General features: G+C 38.5%; 1 protein-coding gene and 1 pseudogene across 6 annotated transcripts in view; both read right to left on the reverse strand.

Moving 5' to 3' along the window:
• Window positions 1-3,324: 3,324 nt before the first annotated feature.
• The window catches only part of CUL2 (cullin 2), an 82,033-nt gene continuing 61,938 nt past the window's right edge, over window positions 3,325-23,419 (reverse strand). For 5 of the 6 annotated variants that reach the window (XM_039478551.2, XM_039478550.2, XM_039478552.2 and 2 more), the window contains exons 15-21: window positions 22,787-22,939; window positions 22,124-22,201; window positions 17,453-17,519; window positions 9,892-10,094; window positions 7,489-7,590; window positions 5,368-5,484; window positions 3,325-3,971 (exon numbers count right to left, since the gene is read on the reverse strand). In XM_039478551.2, the coding sequence (XP_039334485.1) occupies window positions 3,840-3,971; window positions 5,368-5,484; window positions 7,489-7,590; window positions 9,892-10,094; window positions 17,453-17,519; window positions 22,124-22,201; window positions 22,787-22,939 (852 nt within the window). In that variant the 3' untranslated portion in view covers window positions 3,325-3,839. The remainder of the gene's footprint in view (window positions 3,972-5,367; window positions 5,485-7,488; window positions 7,591-9,891; window positions 10,095-17,452; window positions 17,520-22,123; window positions 22,202-22,786; window positions 22,940-23,419) is intronic. The other variant, XM_074405261.1, reaches the window with a different exon arrangement.
• Window positions 17,911-22,113, reverse strand: LOC141585483 (small ribosomal subunit protein eS6-like; annotated as a pseudogene).

Below are 23,419 nucleotides of genomic sequence, written 5' to 3' on the forward strand. Positions count from 1 at the left end.
ATCACACCCAGCTAATTTTTATATTTTTAGTAGAGACAGGGTTTCACCATGTTGGTTAGGCTGGTCTCGAACTCCTGACCTCAGGTGATCCACCCACCTCGGCCTCCCGAAGTGCTAGGATTACAGGCGTCAGCCACCACACCTGGCCAAAATCTGGTATTTTTAAGTTCACATCTTGACTTTGACTTTGCTCAACCAAGAATGTATTCTTCGAACCAAAAATTAAGAGGTGAATAATTATCCTTTACTAGTACATAGCTCAACAAAATTAACTGATAACAACTTTTAAGTATATATACACTGTGAAATAAATGTTCTGTAATAGCACGTGAATGTAAAATATTAAATTAACAAATACCGTTTGCCATGAATTAGCTATGTGCCAAGACAAACTCCTTAACTGTGTGTATTGATATCATCTTAAATATCTTATAAAAAATATGAAGTGTTTATCATATACTAATTAGAAATATTGTTATTCTCAAAAGTCGGGGGAAAAAAACTATTCTTATGTATGAAATAGTTATTTCTACTTATTTTAGAGACTGTATACATAGAGAGGCCATACTTATAAATATCCATGGATTTGACTGGCAATTAAATTCGGGTTCTGCAGTTTACAACAGTAACTCCCAAAAAAGTCTCCTCATTTAGTTTCCTCACCTATGAAAAAGAGAAGCATTGTCTCTCAAATGGGATTACCTGAAGATTAAACAAAGTAACATAGGTGGAAGCACCTGTCATCATTTACACTCAAAGTGAACAGACATGGGATAGCATGGTAGCACTCACAGGTTACAAAATCCTATAAAGATAACAAGTTATAAGGAAAATAAAGCCTGGCATGGTGGCTCACACCTGTAATTCCAGCACTTTGGGAGGCCAAGGCAGACAGCCAGGGCAACACGGCAAAGCCTTGTCTCTCCAAAAAACACAAAGATTAGCCGAGTCTGGTAGCATGTGCCTGTGGTCCCAGCTATTTGGGAGGCTGAGGTGGGAGGATCACTTGAGCCCAGCAGGTTGAGGCTGCAGTGCCCCGTGACTGCACCGCTGCACTCCAGCCTGGGTGACAAGAGCGAGACCCTGTCTTAAAAACAACAAAACAAACACACAACCCCCAGAATGTTTGCTTAAATTAAAGGAAATGGTCATAAAATACTGGACTAAACCTTAGAATAAGTCTGCACCATCAATAGCAATTAAAATATTTGCTTTCGAAGGGAAGGGATGGGCATGTTGACACGGCCTCATGCTGGCTGGCCATACAATGCATCACTGACACACACATAAACCACCTTAGTTTTAATGGCTTCTAAAAAACTTCTGAGAGTTTTGCTCATGTGTTTTCTGCAGCGAAGCAGAGAAAACCCTCCTCTCCTTGGTCCTTTTTCCTTTTCGTCGTTCTGAGCTGTTTTGCCCACATGCACTGGTTATTGCAGAGTGGGACAGCCGGGTACCAGGTAAGGGCTCTGGGCTGTATGCTACAGCTTCTGCAGCGACTTCAGTCTCCTCACCTAACGTGACAAGACTGCAACTCTTCCCCACACTCTCTGCAGGGGAAGGTGTGTGCTACAATGAATTCCAAACATTCTCCCTTTCTGAATGGTGCCTTGGTTGAACAGATCTGGTCCCTTTTCTTCCTCATGTGACAGATGTTTCCTTACAGGTGAATAGAGAGAGGATGTGAAGGAAACTCTTGTAAGCCATCTCTGTTGACCTCCGCACAAGTATTTTGTCCATTTTTCAATGTACTTTTTTGACGATTAGATACCAGGATAAAACTTAAATTTAACATTTATAAATATTTAAGAAAAAAAGAATCAATTTGGAAAACTTTTATCGATCAACAAGTTATCAAAACAAGGGTTTGCTTTTTGACAGTGAATGTACAATATATGGTTTGCCATTATTTCCTCTTTTGGAAGAAAGATAAAATGAGAAATACAGTATATAAGTCATTATAAGTTCAGTAGATTTTTAAAACACTTAAGAGACACGAGTTAGAAAAAAAATGCAATTGAATAAACCAATTGTAAAAGCCATTTCAAAACAACAAGAAATTTAAATATGAAGCACATATTAGATAATACTAAGTTAATTATTGTTTTTGTTAGGAGTTATAATGTCACTGTGGATTTTTTTAAAGGCCTTATTTGTTCAAGATAAAAACTTAAGTATTAAAAGTGAAATAATTTCTGTGATTTGCTTTTAAATATTCTGGATTTTAAAAATTGAATGTTCGACGGACACAGTGGCTCATGCTTGTAATCCCAGCACTTTGGGAGACAGAGACAGGATTGCTTGAAGCCAGGAGTTCTAAACTAGCCTGGGAAACATGGCAAAATCCCATCTCTTACTTTTTTTTTTTTTTTTGAGACGGAGTTTCACTCTTGTTATCCAGGCTGGAGAGCAATGGCGCGATCTCGGCTCACCGCAACCTCCGCCTCCTGGGTTCAGGCAATTCTCCTGCCTCAGCCTCCTGAGTAGCTGGGATTACAGGCACGCGCCACCATGCCCAGCTAATTTTTTGTATTTTTAGTAGAGACGGGGTTTCACCATGTTGACCAGGATGGTCTCGATCTCTCGACCTCGTGATCCACCCGCCTTGGCCTCCCAAAGTGCTGGGCCCCCATCTCTTACTTTTCAAAAAAAAAAAAGAAAAAAATGTATGCGTTGAGGGAAGAGGGGTGTGGTGGCGGTGATGGCGTGGACAGCCAATAAATATAACAGATTGCAGTATTTTGACACTGCTGTTGATACATATACAAAATAATGAGATTTATATATAAGTGGCATCTGGCGCAATGTACAATTTTTTTTAAAAAAGATATTTAGGTTATGCATTGCTAAGCACATCTGTGACTGATGAGAGTGATTCTAGTATATAAACTGTCTGAGGAGGGTTGTAAGGGTAACAGGTAGGGAAGGCATATGGATACGTTGGTATCACAGGATCTCCTAAGACTCAGGGAAGGCCATAGAGCTAGGATATTAGTCTATGCTAGAATTAATGCATTATGCAACAGAAGAAAGACAACTTTTGAATGAAAAGCTCTCTCTGTGCCAGGATTGAGGTCACCATGAATCCTGCTCACACTCTGCGACGTCTGTGGGGTAGCACACCACCAGAAATTGCCGATGGAATTACATCTTCAAGATTCAAAACGCTTAGATCCAATATATCTAATCCATAAAAATAAAGCATTCCTTATGCTGAATGCAGTCCAGTGCACTCAAGAACAATAATCTAGACATTTTTCATGTAGGATTTAAATAAAAGTTCAAGTAAATTAAACCGCTCAGATAAAAATGCAACTAAAGATGCCCATTCGCGGCTTTGAGTCTATATATTTTGTGGTCAACCTGATACTCCATTCACATAAAAAAGGCATTCTATTTCTTTATTTTTTTTTTTTATTTGACAAGCAGCAGTATCATGTTTGTCATTTTAATGTAGATACAATTATTAGGTTATCTGTCATATTACAATATTTAAGTTTTTAAATTTTATGTCCTTTAAGATACATTAAAAAAAAAAAAACACATCAACTGCAAACGTGAAAGGGAGAAAAAGCATGGTACCCAACCGACTTTCCACATTTCAGCAATACTTCACTCATTCTTTTAATAAAGTTTTAAGAAATGTCATCATGACATGAGCTTGAAATATCTCTAGGCATTTTCTTTGACGCTCATGACGTGGCACTGGTGATGTTGTAAACAGCAGAAAACAGGGGCTGCCAAATGACCAAATTATGGAGGCACAGGCCTGCTTTTTCCCACAGGAACACACCAAATGGTGATGGCAATGATCTTCACCACGCTGGAGGAGAGCGACATCACGCGACGTAGCTGTACTCATCTGCTGACGCCTGGCTGCGTTCAATGTACTGTTTGTCTATCAGAACTTCAATACACTTCTTAATCATGCTGATACTGGGATTAAACCGAGCTCTTGACTGGCTAATCACCTGTGGAAGAGACGTGGAAGTCAAATTACTGCCCGTTCTTCAGCTGTAAGTAATGACTTCTAACCAATCAGTTTAAAGTGTCCCAAATGCACTGAAGTTTCCGCAAACAGGCGGAATGAAGTATGAAAATAGGAACGAAAATGTGGAGAATAGATACAGCAAAATCTAATAATGATACATCATTAAGTGAAACAATAAACTAATTAATCTAAGTACTCACACCCAAACCCAAGCTTCTAGTTAACTGTAATTCAACTCTCAGCTCTTAGTTCAAACACCACTTTCTCCAGAAAGTTTTCCCTAGCAGCCCCTAAGTCAGGACATTTAAATACCTTCTCATGGTACTATGTACTTTTCCTTCAGGGCATGCTAATGTAATTTTATATTTATTCGTGTACTATTTCATTTCAATAGCGTAATTCTTCCCTATTAAACTGTGAACTCTAAAAGGGCCTGCGACATCTTCAGCTGCTCTGTACTACAACCCAGTGACCAGCCCGGCCATCTATCACATGGTAGGCTCAGATATTTATGGAATGCACGAGTTTCTGATGTGTCAACTTCCTTCAATAACTGAACAGAAGACTCAATGAATTGGCAAGTTTTAGAGCTCTAAAACAAAGCCAAAGCAAAAATGAATTTATTATTATTCGAGATAGCATCTCACTGTGTCAGCCAGGTTCAATTCCCTGGGCTCAAGCAATCCTCCCACCTCAGCCTCCCAAGTAGCTGGTACTTCAGGTGTATGCCACCACAACTGGTCTAATTTTTAAAATATTTTTTGGTGAGATGGGGGTCTCCTATGTTGCCAAGGCTGGTCTAAAACTCCTGGACTCAACCGATCCTCCTGTCTTGGCCTAACAAGACATTTAGATTACAGGTGTTCACCAGGCGTGGTGGCTCACGCCTGTAATTCCACACTTTGGGAGGCTGAAGCGGGTAGATCACCTGACATCAGGAGTTCAAGAGCAGCCTGGCCAACATGGTAAAACCCCATCTCTACTGAAAATACAAAAATATAAAAACACAAAAATTAGCCAGGCACATGCCTGTATTCCCAGCTACTCGGGAGGCTGAAGCAGGAGGATCACTTGAACCCGGGAGGTAGAGGTTGCGGTGAGCCAAGATCACGCCACTGTACTCCAGCCTGGGCGAGAGCAAGACTCCGTCTGAACAACAACTATGAAGGATTACCAGCATAAGCCACTGTGCCCAGCCTTCAAATCTGAATTTAATATTGAAACTAGAAGCGAGTACGATTCTAAGTATGAAACATTTCTTTATGCTATTTGAGGATCTGTTTATTTCTGTATCCTCTTTAAGAAGAAAGAGACTGAGTCTGTACACTGACAACGCCCCCTACCCCGAGAAGCCCTGAGGGCTGCCCTCCTTTTACCTCTTGAATAAGGGCATTGTGCCGAAGTACTTTTCGCGCTTTCATGATGCGAACTATAGCAGCCTGGAGATACATTTTCCGGTCCTCGTCGACAGCACTTCTAGTCTGCTCCATTTCCTGTTTTACAGAAGAAAAAAGCCAACAAGACATCAAGTCACTGAATGTGTTTTAAATTCATTTTATCAGTGAGTGCAAATTTTTTTTTGTTTGTTTGTTTGAGGCAGAGTCTCACTCTGTCGTCCAGGCTGGAGTGCAGTGACGCGATCTTGGCTCATTGCAACTTCCATCTCCTGGATTCAAGTGATTCTTATGCCTCAGCCTCCTGGGCAGCTGGGATTACAGGCATGTGCCACAACAATACGTTTCTAATCAACAGTGAGCAAATTATACAGTTATGTTGTGTTAATATCACATAACCACTGAGAAAACATCTATAGTTTCCAGGGTTAAAGTTGAGAGTCATTAGAAAACATTTACATTATTATAAACTGTACTGTTCAGGAAAAGAGGCAGTAGAGGACGACACAGCAATAATCTGCAAGATCAGTTTCTTTTCAGTGATTACAGAATCTGTATCACGATGCTTTTAGATGGAGTTGTGTCAACTGCAGTAATTAGCTCCAAATGCATACTGGATCAGGCGTCAAAGGGAAGAGCTGTGAAGTGCCATTTTATTTGGCTCAAGCAGAGAAGCCAGGAGACGGGGCCTATCTCTATGGAGCCACGGAGCTCAAGAAACACAGGAGAAGCAAGGCATAGAAGCAGGCCATGCCACATTCACAGGATCTCCTTCACAGCTTTTCAAAGACAAAATACAATCTATATACTTCAAATTATTATTTATTAGCCTAGAGGAAAATGGAATCTTGACCATTTTAGGTTTCAAAGTAAATGGCAATTCATATTTGTCTCTACCATGGGGAATTAAGTTTGTGGAGAGGGTCTAACATCTAATATTAGCTTCGCATCCTGCGCCAGCCCCAGGACTGCACACTGGAGACAATCAGGAAGCCTAAGTGATAGAGAAACAGCCTATCCCAGACCAAAGCAACAATCACTGATGCGTTAAAGGAACGAAGAGCAGAAGTCCACTACTCACATCGACCTGTCAGGAGTAAGACCTCATTCCACACCCAGTAGATCACAATCTGCATTTTTTTTTTTTTTTTTTTTTTTTTTTTTGAGACGGAGTTTCACTCTTGTTGTCCAGGCTGGAGTGCAATGGCACGATCTCGGCTCAACCTCAACCTCCATCTCCTAAGTTCAAGCGATTCTCCTGCCTCAGCCTCCCAAGTAGCTGGGATTACAGACATGCGTCACCACGCCTGGCTAATTTTTGTATTATTAGTAGAGATACTGTTTCTCCATGTTGGTCAGGCTGGAACTCCCAACCTCAGGTGATCCACTCGCCTCAGCCTCCCAAAGTGCTGGGATTATAGATGTGAGCCTCCGCAACTGGTCCACAATCTGCATTTTAACAAGATGCCCAGGTGGCTCATTTGCACATGTAAGTTTAAGAAGCATTTTCTACTGACAAGTTTTCTTTGAAAGATAAGAGCTATAGAACTTTATTTTACAAATGAAAAATATGAGATTTTATTACTTCTCAATGTGGGAATTTTTCGAGAAAATGCAAAGCAAGGTTACACAGTCCAATGGTTTAAGAGCAAATACTCCAGCCTGACCAACACAGTGAAACCCCATCTCTACTAGAAATACAAAAAAATTAGCCAGGCATGTTGGTGTGCGCCTGTAATCCCAGCTACTCAGGAGGCTGAGGCAGGAGAATCGCTTAAATCAGGGAGGTGGAGGTTGCATGCAGTGAGCTGAGATCGTGCCATTGCACTCCAGCCTGGGCAACAGAGCGAGACTCTGTTGTTAAAGAAAAAAAAAAAAAAAGCAAATACTACAAAACCATACCTTTTCCCTTAGAAAAAACTAAAATACAAGTAGAGATTTCTGTTTGATTGTAAAGTTAGTAAATGCAAACAAAAAACTAGAAAAGCCATATCTTATTATTAACTTTGCTGTACGAAGTTCTGCACAATCTCAATGTAAATTACGTAAAGTCCAATGCTTAAATGTTTGTCCCCCAAACAATGTGACATTAAAAGCACTTACTTGTGGTGTGTCTTTCTGCATTGATGTAGTAATTTTAAATTTTGTTCTTTTACTGCTGAAGTTCATATTTAATGAAAATGAAGATTCTGCATCAATATCTTCCTACATTTAAAAATAAAATTTATATTTATAAAAACCCGAATCATTAAATAACAGCTTGCTGCAAGCAACGCTGCTACATTAATGATCAAGCAAAAAAGCCTTCACTCTCACAACTTTCATATTATAAATTATAGATTAAGAGAAAATTCTCTTGTTCAAACAAACAGGAAAAACCCAATTATTTTCTACTTTTACATCTGCCAGAATCTTAAGCAGTTTATATTTAGGAATAAGCTATTTTCTGAGCCTAGTGTTACATATACTACCTTTTGATAAAGTAAGAGTCAAGCTCATTGCCTATAGTTTGACATTTTAATTTTTATGAAACACCAAAGTTCCTAACTTTTCCATCACCCCATCCTGAAAAACCAAACCATCAAATTGTTTTACAAATGCTGCAGTAACAAAATACCCACTGTCATGGCCTGACAGCAGAGGAAAGCTGTGCCTCCAGCAGCACACAGCATCAATTTGCCGTGACCTGGGGTGACGGTGAAAGCGTTTACCCTTCAATCCATGTTTTATTCACTCTTCAAGAAGCAAGTGGCCTTTGCTCAGGGGAAAACTGCTAAGCCAATTTTTAGAATAACAACTTCTGTATCAGGCTTCAGAAAGCCACTGATATCATCGAGTGGAATTTCTCTGGCAGCGGAATCAAGAGGCATTTGGAAGATGAACAAATCCTCAATAATAATCAATAATAATCTAAGACATTCTGCTAAGGAATGGGCAGATTATTAAACTTAAAGGCCAGGCATGGTGACTCATGTCTGTAATCCCAGCACTTTGGGAGGCTGACATGGGCAGACTGCTTGAGCTCAGGAGTTTGAGACCAGCCTGGCCAACACAGCAAAATCCCATCTCTACAAAAAAACATTTTTTAAATTAGCCTTGTGTAGTGACTCACACCTATGGTCCCAGCTACTAGGGAGGCTGAGGCGGGATTATCACTGGAGCCCAGGAGGTGGGGGTTGCAGTGCACTGAGATGGCACCACTGCACTCCAGCCTGGGTGGCAGAGCGAGATCCTGTCTCAAAAATAAATAAAAATAATATAAAATAAAATTTAAAATGCAAACATGAATTCTATGTTTATTTTGTACATATCTGGGCAGCAAAAATAGCATGTTTTAGAAAAAAACATAAAACCTTTAAGCACTTACTAGCCTAAAAGTAAAAACCATGATTAATTAATGTTAAGAAATCCCTATTTTGACGGAGCACGGTGGCTTACACCTGTAATCCCAGCACTTTGGGAGGCTGAGGCTGCTGGATCACCTGAGGTCGGGAGTTCGAGACCAGCCTGGCCAACATTGTGAAACCCTATCTCTACTAAAAATACAAAATTATCTAGGGGTGGTGCCTGTACTCCCAGCTACTCAGGAGGTTGAGACAGGAGTATCGCTTGAACCTGGGAGATGGAGGTTGCAGTGAGCCAAGACCGTGCCATTGCACGCCAGCCGGAGCAGTAAGAGCGAAACTCCATCTCAAAAATAAATAAATCAATCCATATTTGGCTAAGATTCTGAAGCCAGAAAAACTAATAATTTCTCTAAGTTATGAAAACACTGATTTGAATTTCAGAATATATACCTTTTACAGTTGGTCAATTATAGACTATAAAATGTCATCATAATCTTAGGAATGTCAGCAAAATGAACTGATGAGAGAAATAAGCTGCAGGTTATTAATTTACCAAAGTAAAAACAAAACATTATTTATGGGAATTTTTTTCTTATAAGCACAATAATTTGAAGGCGATACACAATCCCACCACCTCTGTTGCATTTTTAACCATTTAAACATCTAGGATATACTATGACAATAAAGCAACAACATCTTATAACTAGAAAAAATTACTGAAATTAAGAACACTTGGAATGGAGTTACACATATTAAATATATATACAAATAAATATCAACAGGCTGTCATTTCCTGTTATAGAACCATGAAATTAAGCACATTTTAAAAAACAAAAACCTGGAAAATCTTTTAAAGGCTAGTTTCAAAACCTCAGTTAATCAACATCTTCCAGATCGCAATTCTGCAATTATTCAATAAGCTGTCACAGAGGACAAATAAAGTCAAACTATAAAGGGCACATGGCACCAACTCACACAGCATGTTCTGTGATGCCTCATGCTCCCAGCTCTACGGAGCGTGCAGCAATGCAGCAGATACAAGTGCCTTCCAGAGCATAAGGCGCACTGACAATTACAGCCTTACTTTAAAACTGCAAACGTCTCATGAAAAAGATTTAATGTTGATGATGCTTAAATTCTTTGGAATATTACTACATACCTTTTCTGAATCATGGTTAATCATTTTCACATCAAGTAATGATTTGATTGTTTTTGTCAGTTCCTTTTCATTCATCTGAGTGCTGTCTTGAAGTTCTTTATAACTGACCATTTCACTGTTGTTAAAGGCAAGAAGAACTGCCATTTGGTATGTTGTAACCATGGCTACATATGGTTTGCCCAAATAGTTCATTTTAACCTCACCTACGATTAAAACAAAAACTGACAGTGAACTCACCATTCAAAAAAACACTTCAAAATTACTTGAGTAATAATTGTTTATTTCAGACATTTTCTTCTGAAAGAGTGAACCAATAATTTTATTAAATTGTTGTACACCCATTGCTGTTAACAATGTAGTCATTTTGTTTCTCAGGGAGGTGAGGATGAAAGGCCATTAGTTTTGAGTATATAGTATAAATCAATTAAGCTATCATAACTTTACCAGTAGGTTAAAAAAAGTCTTTAAGGCCAGGCATAGTGGCTCACGCCTGTTAATTCCAACACTTTGGAAGGCTGACGCAGGAAGATCACTTTAGGTCAGTTTGAGACCAGCCTGGCCAACATGGTGAAACCCCTTCTCTACTAAAAATACAAAAATTAGCTGGGCGTGGTGGCGCACGCCTGTAGTCCCAGCTACTCAGGAGACTGAGGCAGGAGAATTGCTTGAACCTGGGAGGCGGAGGCTGCAGTAAGCTGAGATCGCGCCACTACAATCCAGCCTGGTTGACAGAGCGAGACTCCATCTCAAAAAACAAAAAAAGTCTTTAAATATTAATAGAAAGGCTAAGACTTAAGCAGAAACAACACCACCACCAAAAACACCAAACAATAAAAGGAGGTGGCAGAAGGCGAATGGACAAAGGGGAACATGATACCAGCAACTGCTTCACGTGCTGTCCAAATCTGGGCTCTCCCGGGAAAGGTTCAAGCCTCCTAGGAGGTCTGCAGCCACAGGGAAAATGCTTTTGCGGCCCTAAGCCATAATTTCTGCCAAAATTAATGCTATTATGTCTCATAAATAACATTTTTCTTTCTAGTAACTTCCTAGAGGCAAACAGGTATGAAAGGAGAGACAAATAGGCAGACCCATTCTTTTATTAAAATCGTTGATAGGTTAAACTTTAAAATACATTTAATCTGAATGTTCTCATAAAAATGTTCTGTATGGGCCAGACACAGTGGCTCATGCCTGTAATCCCAGCACTTGCGGAGGCCGAGGCAGGCAGATCACTTGAGCCCAGAAATTTGACACCAGCCTGGTCAACATGGTAAAACCCTGCCTCTACTAAAAATACAAAAATTAGCCAGGCATGATGGCACATGCCTGTAAGCCCAGCTACTCAGGAGGCTAAGGTATGAGAATTGCTTGATTCTTCTTTAGAAAGAAAGAAAAAAAAAAAAAGAGACACAGAGAGAGAGAATTGCTTGAACCCGGGAGCTGGAAGTTGCAGCAAGCCAAGTTGCAACCACTGCACTTAAGCCTGGGCAACAGAGTGAGTATCTGTCTCAAAAAAGAGAGCTGTAAGAGACAGAGCAAGTATTACACATCCTACAGTTCTGCAACATCGTGGGAGACAGCAGCATGACATCAGCACGCTGAAAAGTGCATAATGAATGATAGGACAACCATGTCTGCACTCTGTAATGCTCCATAACATGTAAAAAAAGTGATGCAAATCAAGAATTGCTTCCTAAAGCAAGAAGCTGTGGTTTGGTGACTCTAACACATACACGGCCTGCATTACTTGACTGCTGAATAGATTATAAATAAAATCAACATGAGATTTTCTTTTAAAGCTCTTCTTTGTTACCTCAAGGAAGCTGTACATCACATGAAATTACCCCAGAGACTGAATTTTCCCTCTCAAGGATAATTAGTAACTCTGATTAAGGTTTTCTGCTTCCTTTATTTATTCATTACCTAATTAAAGATTTTAAAGGCTATGAGTCAACTCATTAGCTTAATATCATCACACATACATTATTACCTTGATTATTTTCATTTATGCCTTGACTTATTTCAGATAAAACTGATATTCAGAAATGTTTTTCAGAATTATTTGGATGGAAATACCAAGAGAAAAAATTTCTAACCCTTTCAATTATCACAAAAGGATGTTTAATATATTAAATTCAGGCCGGGTATGGTGGCTCATGCCTGTAATCCAGTACTTTGGGAGGCCAAGGCAGGCAGAGATCACGAGGTCAGGAGATCAAAACCATCCTGACTAACACAGTGAAACAGTGTCTCTACTAAAAATACAAAAAATTAGCCAGGTGTGGTGATGCATGCCTGTAATCCCAGCTACTTGGGAGGCTGAGGCAGGAGAATCCCTTGAACTGGGGAGGGGGAGGTTGCATCGAGCTGAGGTTGTGCCACTGCACTCCAGCCTGGGTGACAGAGCGAGACTCTGTCTTAAAAGAAAAAAAAAAAAAATATATATATATATATATATATATATAATTCAATATCCAATTCATAGAAACAGCTTGTGTAAAAAATTGTCATTTGGAGTATACTATTAATACTCTCTATAAACAGGACTCTCACCAACATTTAAGTTTGGAAAATGTGGTAAGAAGTAAAACATATAAATTGCATTTTGTTATTTCTGCAATGACTTCATCATATGCAGAAACAAGCAGCAGAGTATGCATCAAGCACACAGATGATTAAGTGAGATCGTCAGCCAGGATGTCACTGATGTTATAATATGCTGCCATGGGTTTGAAAACAGCCTGAGCCTTCTGCCACACACAAGTCGTCTTTCAGCACCACGAGACTCAAAGAGCATTAGGAGACTGTGCAAGGGGCAAAGCATCATTTCCTTCCTATTAAGTTCACTCTTGCATTGTGCACTTTCTTGCTACTTTTCAATACTTTACCAGGGGTCAGGGGTACAATGACCTCTTCCCACTTCTCTTAGCACTGTACTCTTACTGAAAAGACTGGGGAAGTGGTGGGAAGACAGAGGGGCAGGAAAGGAAACCCCAAACTTGGATGATTCATTTAATTACTGTGATGTAAACAGAGAAATGAAAAGAGTGGTGATTTACCCTGCAGAATAGGTTGGCAAACCCTAAGAAACTAAAAACTAAAACAAAACATTCTGATACATGCATAATTAAAGCAAGCCAACCATAATTCAAGCAGCGGTTATGACAGGAAATAAAGTGTGGGCTGAACTCTCAACAATAGTTTCATGCAAGTCACTCCTCAATGTCTGTGTCAGCTCTCTACTCTCAGGAAAGGTTTTCTTTACAAAAGAATGTTAGTTAATCAATGCTGAAGGCATGATAGAGTAACACCACTTTCAATCAGTAACCAAACAACTGATTCTGGCAGGGATCATCAGTGGAGGCTAAAACTACATTTGGTTCCTGGAACAGGGTATTCATGAGCCAAAGCATCATCCCTCAGACTGCCTGCTAAGCTAATTGAAAAGGGGAAAGAGTACCTCTAAATGGAGATATCTGGTGGTTACTGCCTTAATCAAGTGACCAAATTTAGCATCTCTAATAGTGAGACAATCTGACATTAGACGCCTTTGATATAATGCAATATGAAATACACAGGACCACCTATGAAATATCCTTGCCAACAATACTTGACTGAGTATAATCAAACCTTTAGAACTAGTTTCCACCTTCCAGAAAATACGAGGAATAGAAAACAAATGTTAAAAATCACAAATAAGTAATCTAACAAATCTAGAGCACTGGATATTCTACAAGACTACTGGCCTGGTCTGTTCAAACAGTATGTCAGAGAATGCTGAGGGGTGTGGAGGTGGAAGGAAGACTAACTACCAAATGCAATTAGTGACCTCTGACAGCCAAGCCACCACCTTGGGACAATCAGGGAAATTTAAACATGGACTGGACATTAGACAATATTAACACCCCTCCCTATTTTTAGCTGTTGGAAGTATTTGAAAACAAAAACGAGACGAATTTAGTGAATAGAATCGTTACCTTGTAAGGTATGCACAGTTAAATGGTGTTACTTTTATTTTGCCAAACAATAGTAACTACCAACACATACTATGATTTAGAGTTCACAAAGTTCTAGCCTGATCCATACTATGTACTGTCCGGTCAAGTTTTATCTTCCCTGAGTTCATCATTTCTCAAGGTGTCTTTCAGCAACTGACAAGGAATCTCTCCAACTTCTCGCTTTGCCACCAACAAAACTTATTTATATCCAGATAGGGCAATGGTTTCTGTTACACTGTCTGGTTATATCTCTTTATCAAGTATCTGTATGTCTTTATCAAACTATTCCTTAGTTAATTCTAACCAAAGCCCTAGTCATAAATCCAGTGGAATTCTCAAGATTTTTCTCACTCTGCCACATCCGGCATCATAGACTGTTTCTTAAAATCCCGACCTCTGTTAGTAACACACTGTCAACACTCTCCTTTACCTAGGTTGGTGAAGTGCTATTCATGCTTTTTATTTTTTATGTGTGTGTGTGGTTTTTATTTTTTCCCTGAGACAGGGTCTCATGATGTTGCCCAAGCTGGTTTTGAACTCCTGGGCTCAAGGGATTCTCCTGCCTTGCCTCCCAAAGTGTTAGACTACAGATGTGAGTCACTGAACCTGGCCCTATTAGTTCTTGAAAACGAGGTGAGGTGTGATCTCCCCAGAAGCCTTCCCTCGCCAGGACCTGACTGCCACCACCATTCTGTACCCTGGGGTGGCCTCTACCACATTCAAAACACTGTATGGTCCCTATGTACCTGCCTGTCTTCCTACTAGACATGAGCTTTTTTTTGAGGGTCGAGGCTCTGTATTTTATTTCTGTCCACTGTCGACACAGAAAATGTTCTCTGAGTTAATCAATGAATTTTACAAAGATAAAGGTAAGGAAACAGGCTCAAAGGAGCCTGACACAGATACTGGGGAGTAACTTGCTCAAGATTACACAGCTAGTTAAGTTGTGAGCTAATAACTCAACCACAGGTCTCCTGCTTCTAAATTCCCCCAAATACCACTTTGTGTACCATCAACCATATGTGAAGACTCTTCATGTGTTACAAAACAAAAATTGACCTTTTCTTGGGTATTCAATGATCGGGGAATGTACAAACGGAGTAGGAAGGAATAATTTCATTCTATATTTAAGCAGAAGTAACAGTAGTTCTCAAGGAACGGAACTCCGAGCAATCTGCCCAGCCTCGGAGCCAGTGCTGTAAAGAAGTCTTGGAGCCTTAGGCCATATATGGGTCATCTAGAACAAGCATCTTCAATACACATAGTGTGTGAGAATCTTTTTGTTAGATGAACAAACGGAAAACAAAAATAAAACAAAACATGTTGGCCAAAGGAGACAAAGTTTCAGTTAGGACCAGTGAGTTCTAGAGACCTATGGCAAAGCATGGTGACTGTTAACCATACTGCAGAGTAAAACTTGAAAACTGCTATGACAGACCTTCAATGTTCTCACCACAAAAAAAGAAAAGTACATGAGATGCTACTCATGTTAATTAGCTTGAGTTAATCATTTTACAGTATAAACATATAGCAAAGCATCACAGTATACACTATAAATATATACAATTTTTATGTGTCAATTATAGCTTAATAAAGCTGGGAAGAAAAACTCTTAACTCCTGGTTTCACTGACAGGTCACAGGTGTGATTCACTTCAGTACCTTAGGTGATTTCAAAACAAAAAATGAACTTATAAGGAATTCATTTCTTTCAACTTTCATTCAACTTATCTTTCCAAAGGAATTAACTACTTGGTTTTAACTAAAACACAAATAATATTAAGATAAAAGAAATGAACAAACAAAAGAGTTCCCCAAATCAAATTATTATGTATCAGCATGGAAATTTAGAATAGCTCAAAAACAGAAAGAAAGTTACTCTCTTTCCTATTTAGGTGATATTGGTGACTACTTTCAGACTCAATTCCAATGGCTAAAAAATTATGTGCATAAATTTCTTTTCTTCCTATACAGCACTAGTTGTTATGAAAAAAATGAGCCCCTTATTAAAATTACTTTAGGAGACACGTTGATTACTGTTGAAATAATGAGAATAACCAAGAGTTTAAACTCCCCAAGACAGATATATTCATGGAAAACAAAAGGAAGCTAAATCGAACTACACTAAGATATATTAGTTTTCTTAGAAAAACAAACAAACAAAAAAAAAACTAAAACCCTGATCCAGCATTTTTTTCTTAAATTATATTTACAAAATGGAAATAGAAAATTTGTAAAATTAAAGGTCAACTTATTGATTGACTGGTTGAGATGGGGTCTTGCTCTGTTGCCAGGTGGGAGTACAGTGGAATGATCATGGCTCACTGCAGCCTCGAGCTCCTGGGCTCAAGTGATCCTTCTACCTCAGCCTCTCAAGTAGCTGGGACTATAAGATGTGCTCCACCATGCCTGGCTAATTTTTGGATTTCCAGCAGAGATGGGGTTTTGCCATGTTTCCTAGGCTGGTCTCGAACTCCCTGACTCAAGTGACCCACCCACCTCAGCCTCCCCAAGTGCTGGAATTACAGGTGTGAGCCACTGTGCCAAGCCAAAGGTAAAAAAAAGTTTGATCTTCGACCATTAAGACTATCAATGAAAATCTCATTTCAAAAAATATTTTAAAAATTAGAATGTCCAACTTGCTCAATAACGATCACCTTACACAAATAATGCAAAATGTATTACTAATATAATGAGCCATTATGTTCCCAAGATGTAAATTAGTCAAATAAACAGCAAGTATCAGTTTCTAGGATGAAATCTCTCTTGGGGAGGGGATAGAAAACATTTCTTAATAAAAGCTACGGCAAATGATTTTCCTGTACCACTTCTAAGAAATATTAGCATATATACCCTTTCCTTCTTGTACAAAGGAAAAGTGATTCAATCAACTTGTCAAAGCATATTTTAGCAAAAAAAAAAAAAAAAAAAAGAAGAAAAGAAAAGAAAATTCAAGTGTTTGCTTTGGCTTACAACTTCAGGTGACTAAAAGCAACCACTAACAGTTCACAATGCTTCAGGTATTAACCTTACTGTAAATAAGTGGACTCCATTGTTCCAGAAAGCAGCAAAGGAAATCAGATTCTGATTAAAGTTTTTAAAAATTAGCAACTATTGAAAATTAAGTGGGACTTTCTGCAAAAAGCTTTACTATTGCTTTACTGCAGTATGACAAGTAAAAATCAAATGGTTAGGTCTCCTTCTGATGCTGTAATAATGAAACTGGCAAGGGGATCTGGCACACAAGTTTCTAACTGTGTCTGACCCATCAAATCTGAGTTTCTAAATAAATCTGCTAATGTAGTGGTTGGCTACAGAAATGTAATAAATCAGTATAAAGTCAGAACATTTCTTTAAAAGCAGCAAGATTATAAACAGTATAATTAGCAAATACTATTAAAAACTGCTATACTTGAATCTCATTGTTAGTTGTGTTAATGGAGAAAGGTTGATGGAGGAGAAAAGGTTAAAAATTATAATTGGGCCATAGAAAATCTCTTTCTAAATTAATATAATCGTATCAGGTAAATTTTACTAAGCCAGATATAATTAAATACATTTTACCTGTACAGAGATAATGTAACCATGTAAGTTTCCTTCCACTGAAATGTTGGCTATAAAATAATTCAAACTGTAAAAAAAAAAAAACATACACACACACACATTATTTTTAGCTACTATAACTTACCTAGTTAATTAACACTGTACAACAAAAGCAATAAAAGACATTCACATTAAAAAATACATTACAGCCCATCTGGTATACCATCTCCTTTTACAGAGGAGAAAGCACGTTCCTATGATCCCTAATCAAGGTCATACACATATTATTCCAGCTCTTTTAACTGACAATCTGTTCTAGAGTTTTCTCCCCTAAACCACAGCACTGCTCTGTATGAAATCAGAAATGACATAGTCAGTGACTCATTATCATTTCTGAATGATACTATTGTGGGCTTTATAAATTTCACTTCCTAACCAAACACGGCAACATATATATTTCACCATGAAAACAGAAACCCACCTTTTTTTTTTTTTTTTTTTTGAGACGGAGTTTCGCTCTTGTTGCCCAGGCTGGAGTGCAATGGCGAGATCTCGACTCACTGACACCTCTGCCTCCTGAGTTCAAGCAATTCTCCTGCCTCACCCTCCTGAGTAGCTAGCTGGGATTACAGGCACCCATCACCACACTCAGCTGATTTTGTATTTTTAGTAGTGACAGGGTTTCTCCATGTCGGCCAGGCTGATCTCAAACTCTTGACCTCAGGAGATCCACCCACTTTGGCCTTCCAAAACTCTGGGATTACAGACGTGAGCCACCACACCCGCCCCACCTTCATTTCTAATCTACCATTTGCTAACATATAACTTCCACATCCAATCAGACACAAATACGAAGTTTTATGCTGTGTCTCTGGATATCCTTTTGCTGATATTATTGCTAACAATTAAATTTAAATTCTATTAATGTAGCCTTGAAATTTTAAACATTCCTCCCTGGACTGAATGTGTAATTACAGGACAAAAACACTGAATTCCTTTTTCTTTAATAAAGAGCTAGTACATAATAAAAACTGAAAAAATGAGGCTGGGCGAGGTGGCTCACGCCTGTAATCCCAGCACTTTGGGAGGCCAAGGTGGGTAGATCACAAGGTCAGGAGATCGAGACCATCCTGGCCAACATGGTGAAACCCCATCCCTACTAAAATACAAAAAATCAGCCAGGTGTGATGGTGTGTGCCTGTAGTCCCAGCTGAGGGACTCGAGAGGCTGAGGCAGAGGAATTGCTTAAACCTGGGAGGTGGAGATTGCAGTGAGCCACGATTGCAGCACTGTACTCCATCCAGCCTGGGCAACAAGCGCAAAACTTTATCTCAAAAACAAAAGAAAACAAACACAAAACTGGAAAAATGATACTGAATGTGAAAAAGATAAAAATTCAATTTCTTTATAAAACTAAAAAATGAACTGCATTACGCCATAATTCAGAATTCTGGACAAACTTTTGGCATGATATACCATATGTAACATACTTAAAGCTTTTGTTTGTCTATCAAAGTTTACCTTTTGTACTTTAAAAAGGAAGTTCACATAAAGCAGTCGGCAATGACTGACCTATCAGCTATATACTATGACCACGCCTTAACAGCAGAAGTTATTAGCTACAACCAAGCAAATCAGTCAGTTCTTTCAGTAGTTACTACTCCAGGTCTGCCTAGTCCTGGGGAGCTGAAATCTGTCGAGCCTACTTTCCCTCTAATGGTGCAGCATCCTTCTCTACCAGCAGATCCACCAATTCCTTTGCAGGAAGATGGGAAATGACTACCACCTGGAATACTTCAGCTTGCCCGCTTGGTTCCAATCCGGACAAACAGCAAACTGAAATACATCATAAGGGGATTTGAGAAGTATGATCTGACAAATTAATAATCCCCAGGGTATCAATCAAATCAGTCATTACTATATAATTCACTATTTATCTATAAAATATTTACAATGAATCTCTGGACAAAAGCAAAATCAAACTTTTAAAAATCTTTTTTTTTTTTTTTCCTCAAAACACTTTTGGAAATGAGAAATTCCAGCTTAAAAATGCCCATAATTTAAAGTGCAAAGCTGGCTTTAAGATGTATATTCCAAGCTTTAAAACATGTTTTACCTCTTCAGTAGTACCATTTGGTAAAGTTTTATTGATGATAACATCAATATGCCAAAAGAAGATTCATCCTTACATTTATAATCCGACCTCAAAGACTCTCATATCTATATGGCTGGTCAAGAACAGACTCCAATAAATTCATCAATTCATGCGGTACTACAAAGACCAAAGTTATAAAATCTTCCTTGATTCTATCATTAAAATAATTGTGTTAGCAAAGCTTCTTAAGTAAGAAATATATGTCGACTAAACTTCTTATTTTAAAGTAAGTAGGATAAAACCCAACATTTTTCAAATACTGTTTAAGGGCATTAATTAGATCTCAAAGAGCCTTAAAAATTAACATTTCATATTCAATGAGTTTATTTACCTCTAATATATAGCTACATTAATATATACTACTTTAGATACTTCTTAGTATTATTCAGGTTTTGGCCTAGGTAAAAAAAGAAATATAACAATTAAGATCTGTAGGCCTAAAGTACAAAATGAATTACTTTTAATTACAGCTTTAATTCCACAGTTTTTAAATACTTTGGTGTAAATAAAAGTAAATTTTGATAAATAGTTATATTTAAGATTAAGGTATAAAAAATGCAAATCACTAAGGCAGGATGAATTAATTTACATGTGAAAACTGTACACTATTAAGTATACAAACGGAGTTCAAGCCCATGTATCTGAAAACTTGGACTTACCAGAAAAAAAAAGAACAAACTCCCTCTACTGGTAATTAGAGATAATCCAAATGGAGAGAACAGTATTTTTGGAATCAGAATTTTACAGACAGAAAGAAACTCACTTCCTATCTGTAAACAGAGGAACTAAAACCTGATGAAGGCTATACATCAATTGATAAAGTTTAAGAAGTTAAAAACTAGAAATGGAAAATAATTATTTCAAGGAGAGAGAAAAGAAAAAACTAAAGGAAAACTTCATTTCTGCCAGCTCCTAGGACACAGGATTTTTAAAGAGAAATGTAAAAGACTGCCAATGGGTGGCTCATGTCTGTAATCCCAGCACTTTGGGATGTATCCTTTCTGTAAAATTTGTAATAACCTTGGGTTATAGTCTTCCCATCCAATGAATGTCTGCACAAATGCTCTTCTTCACATAGTTTCTAAAATAGTCTATGATACAACCTCTTTTCAAAGATGATGTAAGAAGTCCTAATTTAGCCTCCTATTCTGAAAGTCCATCATGCTCGCCTTCCTGAAATCTACCTGACTGGTTACAGGACTCTCCTCTACTATTTCCATGAAACTATGACCACTATCAAGCCCTGTTACTACTTACTCTACTAGCAGTTATTTCACATGTATTACCTACATTATAGGACAGAAATAAAAATATTACAAGGGTTGAATGAGGTATTTGCTCAAAATTCAAAAGGAAAACTAGTGATATTTTAAACGTTGGATCTTTTTTTTTTTTTTTTTTTGAGTCTGATCTTATTTATTTGTTACTCAAAAAATCTTATTTCTGACTGGATTCAGACTTAGAAGTAGAAGCTTGCAGAGACGAAAGTCTGCGTCTCTTCGCAATTTGTTCCTGGCGCTTCTCTTAGCCTCCTTCATTCCCTTGGCCAAAGGTTTAGCACATTGTGCGGCCTCTTCCTTGCTTTTCTTAGTCCGCTGCTTCTTCAGAGCAGCACGCCGCCGTTTGTGCTGCAGGACACGTGGAGGGACGAGACGCTGAATCTTGGGTGCTGTAGTCCTCGGTTTCTTACCTTCTTGGTTTAAGGGCTTTCTTACAACATACTGGACATCATCTTCTTTAGAGAGACTGAAAAGTTTGCAGATTCTGCTAGCTCTTTTGGGCCTCAGGCGACGAGGCACGGTGCAATCAGTTAGTCCAGGAATATCCTTCTCTCCTTTTTTTACAATAACCAAGTTGAGAACGCTCAGATTAGCATCCACAATGCAACCACGAACTGATTTTCTCTTTCTTTCTCCGGTTCTCCTTGGTCTGTAACAGGAATGCCCCTTACTCAGTAGCAGGCGGACACGGCCATGAGTCAAGACACCTTGCTTCGTGGGGAAACCTTGTTTGCCGTTCCCACCGCTGATTCGGACCACGTAACACTTCCATTCTTCACCCAGAGCGTCAGCAGCAACTTCTGTCACCATCCGCTTCTCATAAAAAGTACAAAGTTTGCGTTCATCGTCCACTTCAATGAGTTTCTGGCAGCCAGTGGCTGGGAAGGAGATGTTCAGCTTCATCTTGAAGCAGCTATACGCCTTCCAGGCGCCACGGAAAAGACTTAAGTGTTGAATTCTAAGCCTTCTTCTGATATCAAAATTTTTATAATTTAAAACTTCTTAATAGCAGAATATAGATTTATTCAAAATAAGAGACATGCTTTGACAAAGAACTGTATGACATTCTTGGCATTTTAGTTTTAATATTAGTAACTACAATAACATATTATTCCTAAGGGCAGACTGACTGTAATTTGTGAATCTATTTTTATCACAGGAACCCTTAAGACCTTGAAAAAATATTAAAGGTGATAATAATAGAAAGATAGTTGTTAAAATTCCTTTAGTCTTCTAATATATTTCCTGCAAACTTACCATCTGTACACTTTTTTCTAATTCCTGGGGAATTGCAAATGTAGATGAAGGAGCCTGAGTAAGAGGCCACGCACCAGCCTAGAAGGAAAAATAAAATAAAAAGCTGAACAGATCAACATCTGAACTGAAAGTACACATTTATTAAATAATCTAAGCATCTAAATTTTTTTCTTTCTCAAAATGTTGATGAAATCTGAGTATTTCTATCATGGCACATTTCATTCCAAATCAATAGGACTTCTTTGTTTTTTGAGACGGAGTCTCACTCTGTCGTCCAGGCTGCAGTGCAGTGGCACAATCTCAGCTCACTGCAACCTCCGCCTTTGGGGTTCAAGTGATTCTCCTGCCTTTGACTCCCAGTAGCTGGGATTACAGGCACATACTACCACGCCTGGCTAATTTTTGTATTTTTAGTAGAGATGGGGTTTCATCATGTTGGCCAAGCTGTTCTGCAACTCCTGAGCTCAAGAGATTTGCCCGTTTTGGCCTTTCAAAGTGCTGGGATTACAGGTGTGAGCCACCACGCCCAGCCCAAATCAATAGAACTTTGGAAGCCACGATCTACTAACAGAACCAAATGTAATCGGGTATCCATTTATGAATCCTTTTTATCGAAGTACTGAAATGATTAGTAAATGGTCATAGTAAAACACATATTCATACCTGTAGAACATATATTTGAAAACTAATTCCCAAATCTATTACTGTGTCTTGGTTTTTGATAAAATTGTTGAACTTATTGTTGAGATCAGCGCTGACACTCATATCTGTATACATCCGATGCAGCTTGCTGGTAAACTCATAACCACAGGCTTGCTATAAAAAAGTTTTAGAAAATATATGACTTTAAAAGAAAAATAATAAGTCATATTGGTTAATAAGAATGTGTCACTATTGCTAGGTCTTTGGTCAAAGGTCCTTGCATTTACACTTACACCCAAGGACTAGTAATATATTCTTCATAACCCAAAGCAGCTAATCAAAACCTAATTCAAACTTCCTTTCTTTTTAAAGGCATATTTTAAATAGGTGAATGAAAACCACCGATTTATGAACAATAAATATCCCCTTAAACAAAAACTTTTTTATACATAAGATACTGTATAAGGATTTTGTTGCGTTTTGTTTTAAAGACACAGGGTCTCACTGTTGCCCATGCTGCAGTGCAGTAGCTACTCACTTGAGCCATCACGGCACACTACAACTTCAAACTCCTGGGCTCAAGTAATCCTCCTATCTCAGCCTCCCAGTAGTGGGTCTACTGGCATATGCCACAGCTGTGAGTCTTATAAGGTT

Source organism: Saimiri boliviensis, chromosome 8, assembly GCF_048565385.1.
Source record: "Saimiri boliviensis isolate mSaiBol1 chromosome 8, mSaiBol1.pri, whole genome shotgun sequence".
Classification (NCBI taxonomy): domain Eukaryota; kingdom Metazoa; phylum Chordata; class Mammalia; order Primates; family Cebidae; genus Saimiri; species Saimiri boliviensis.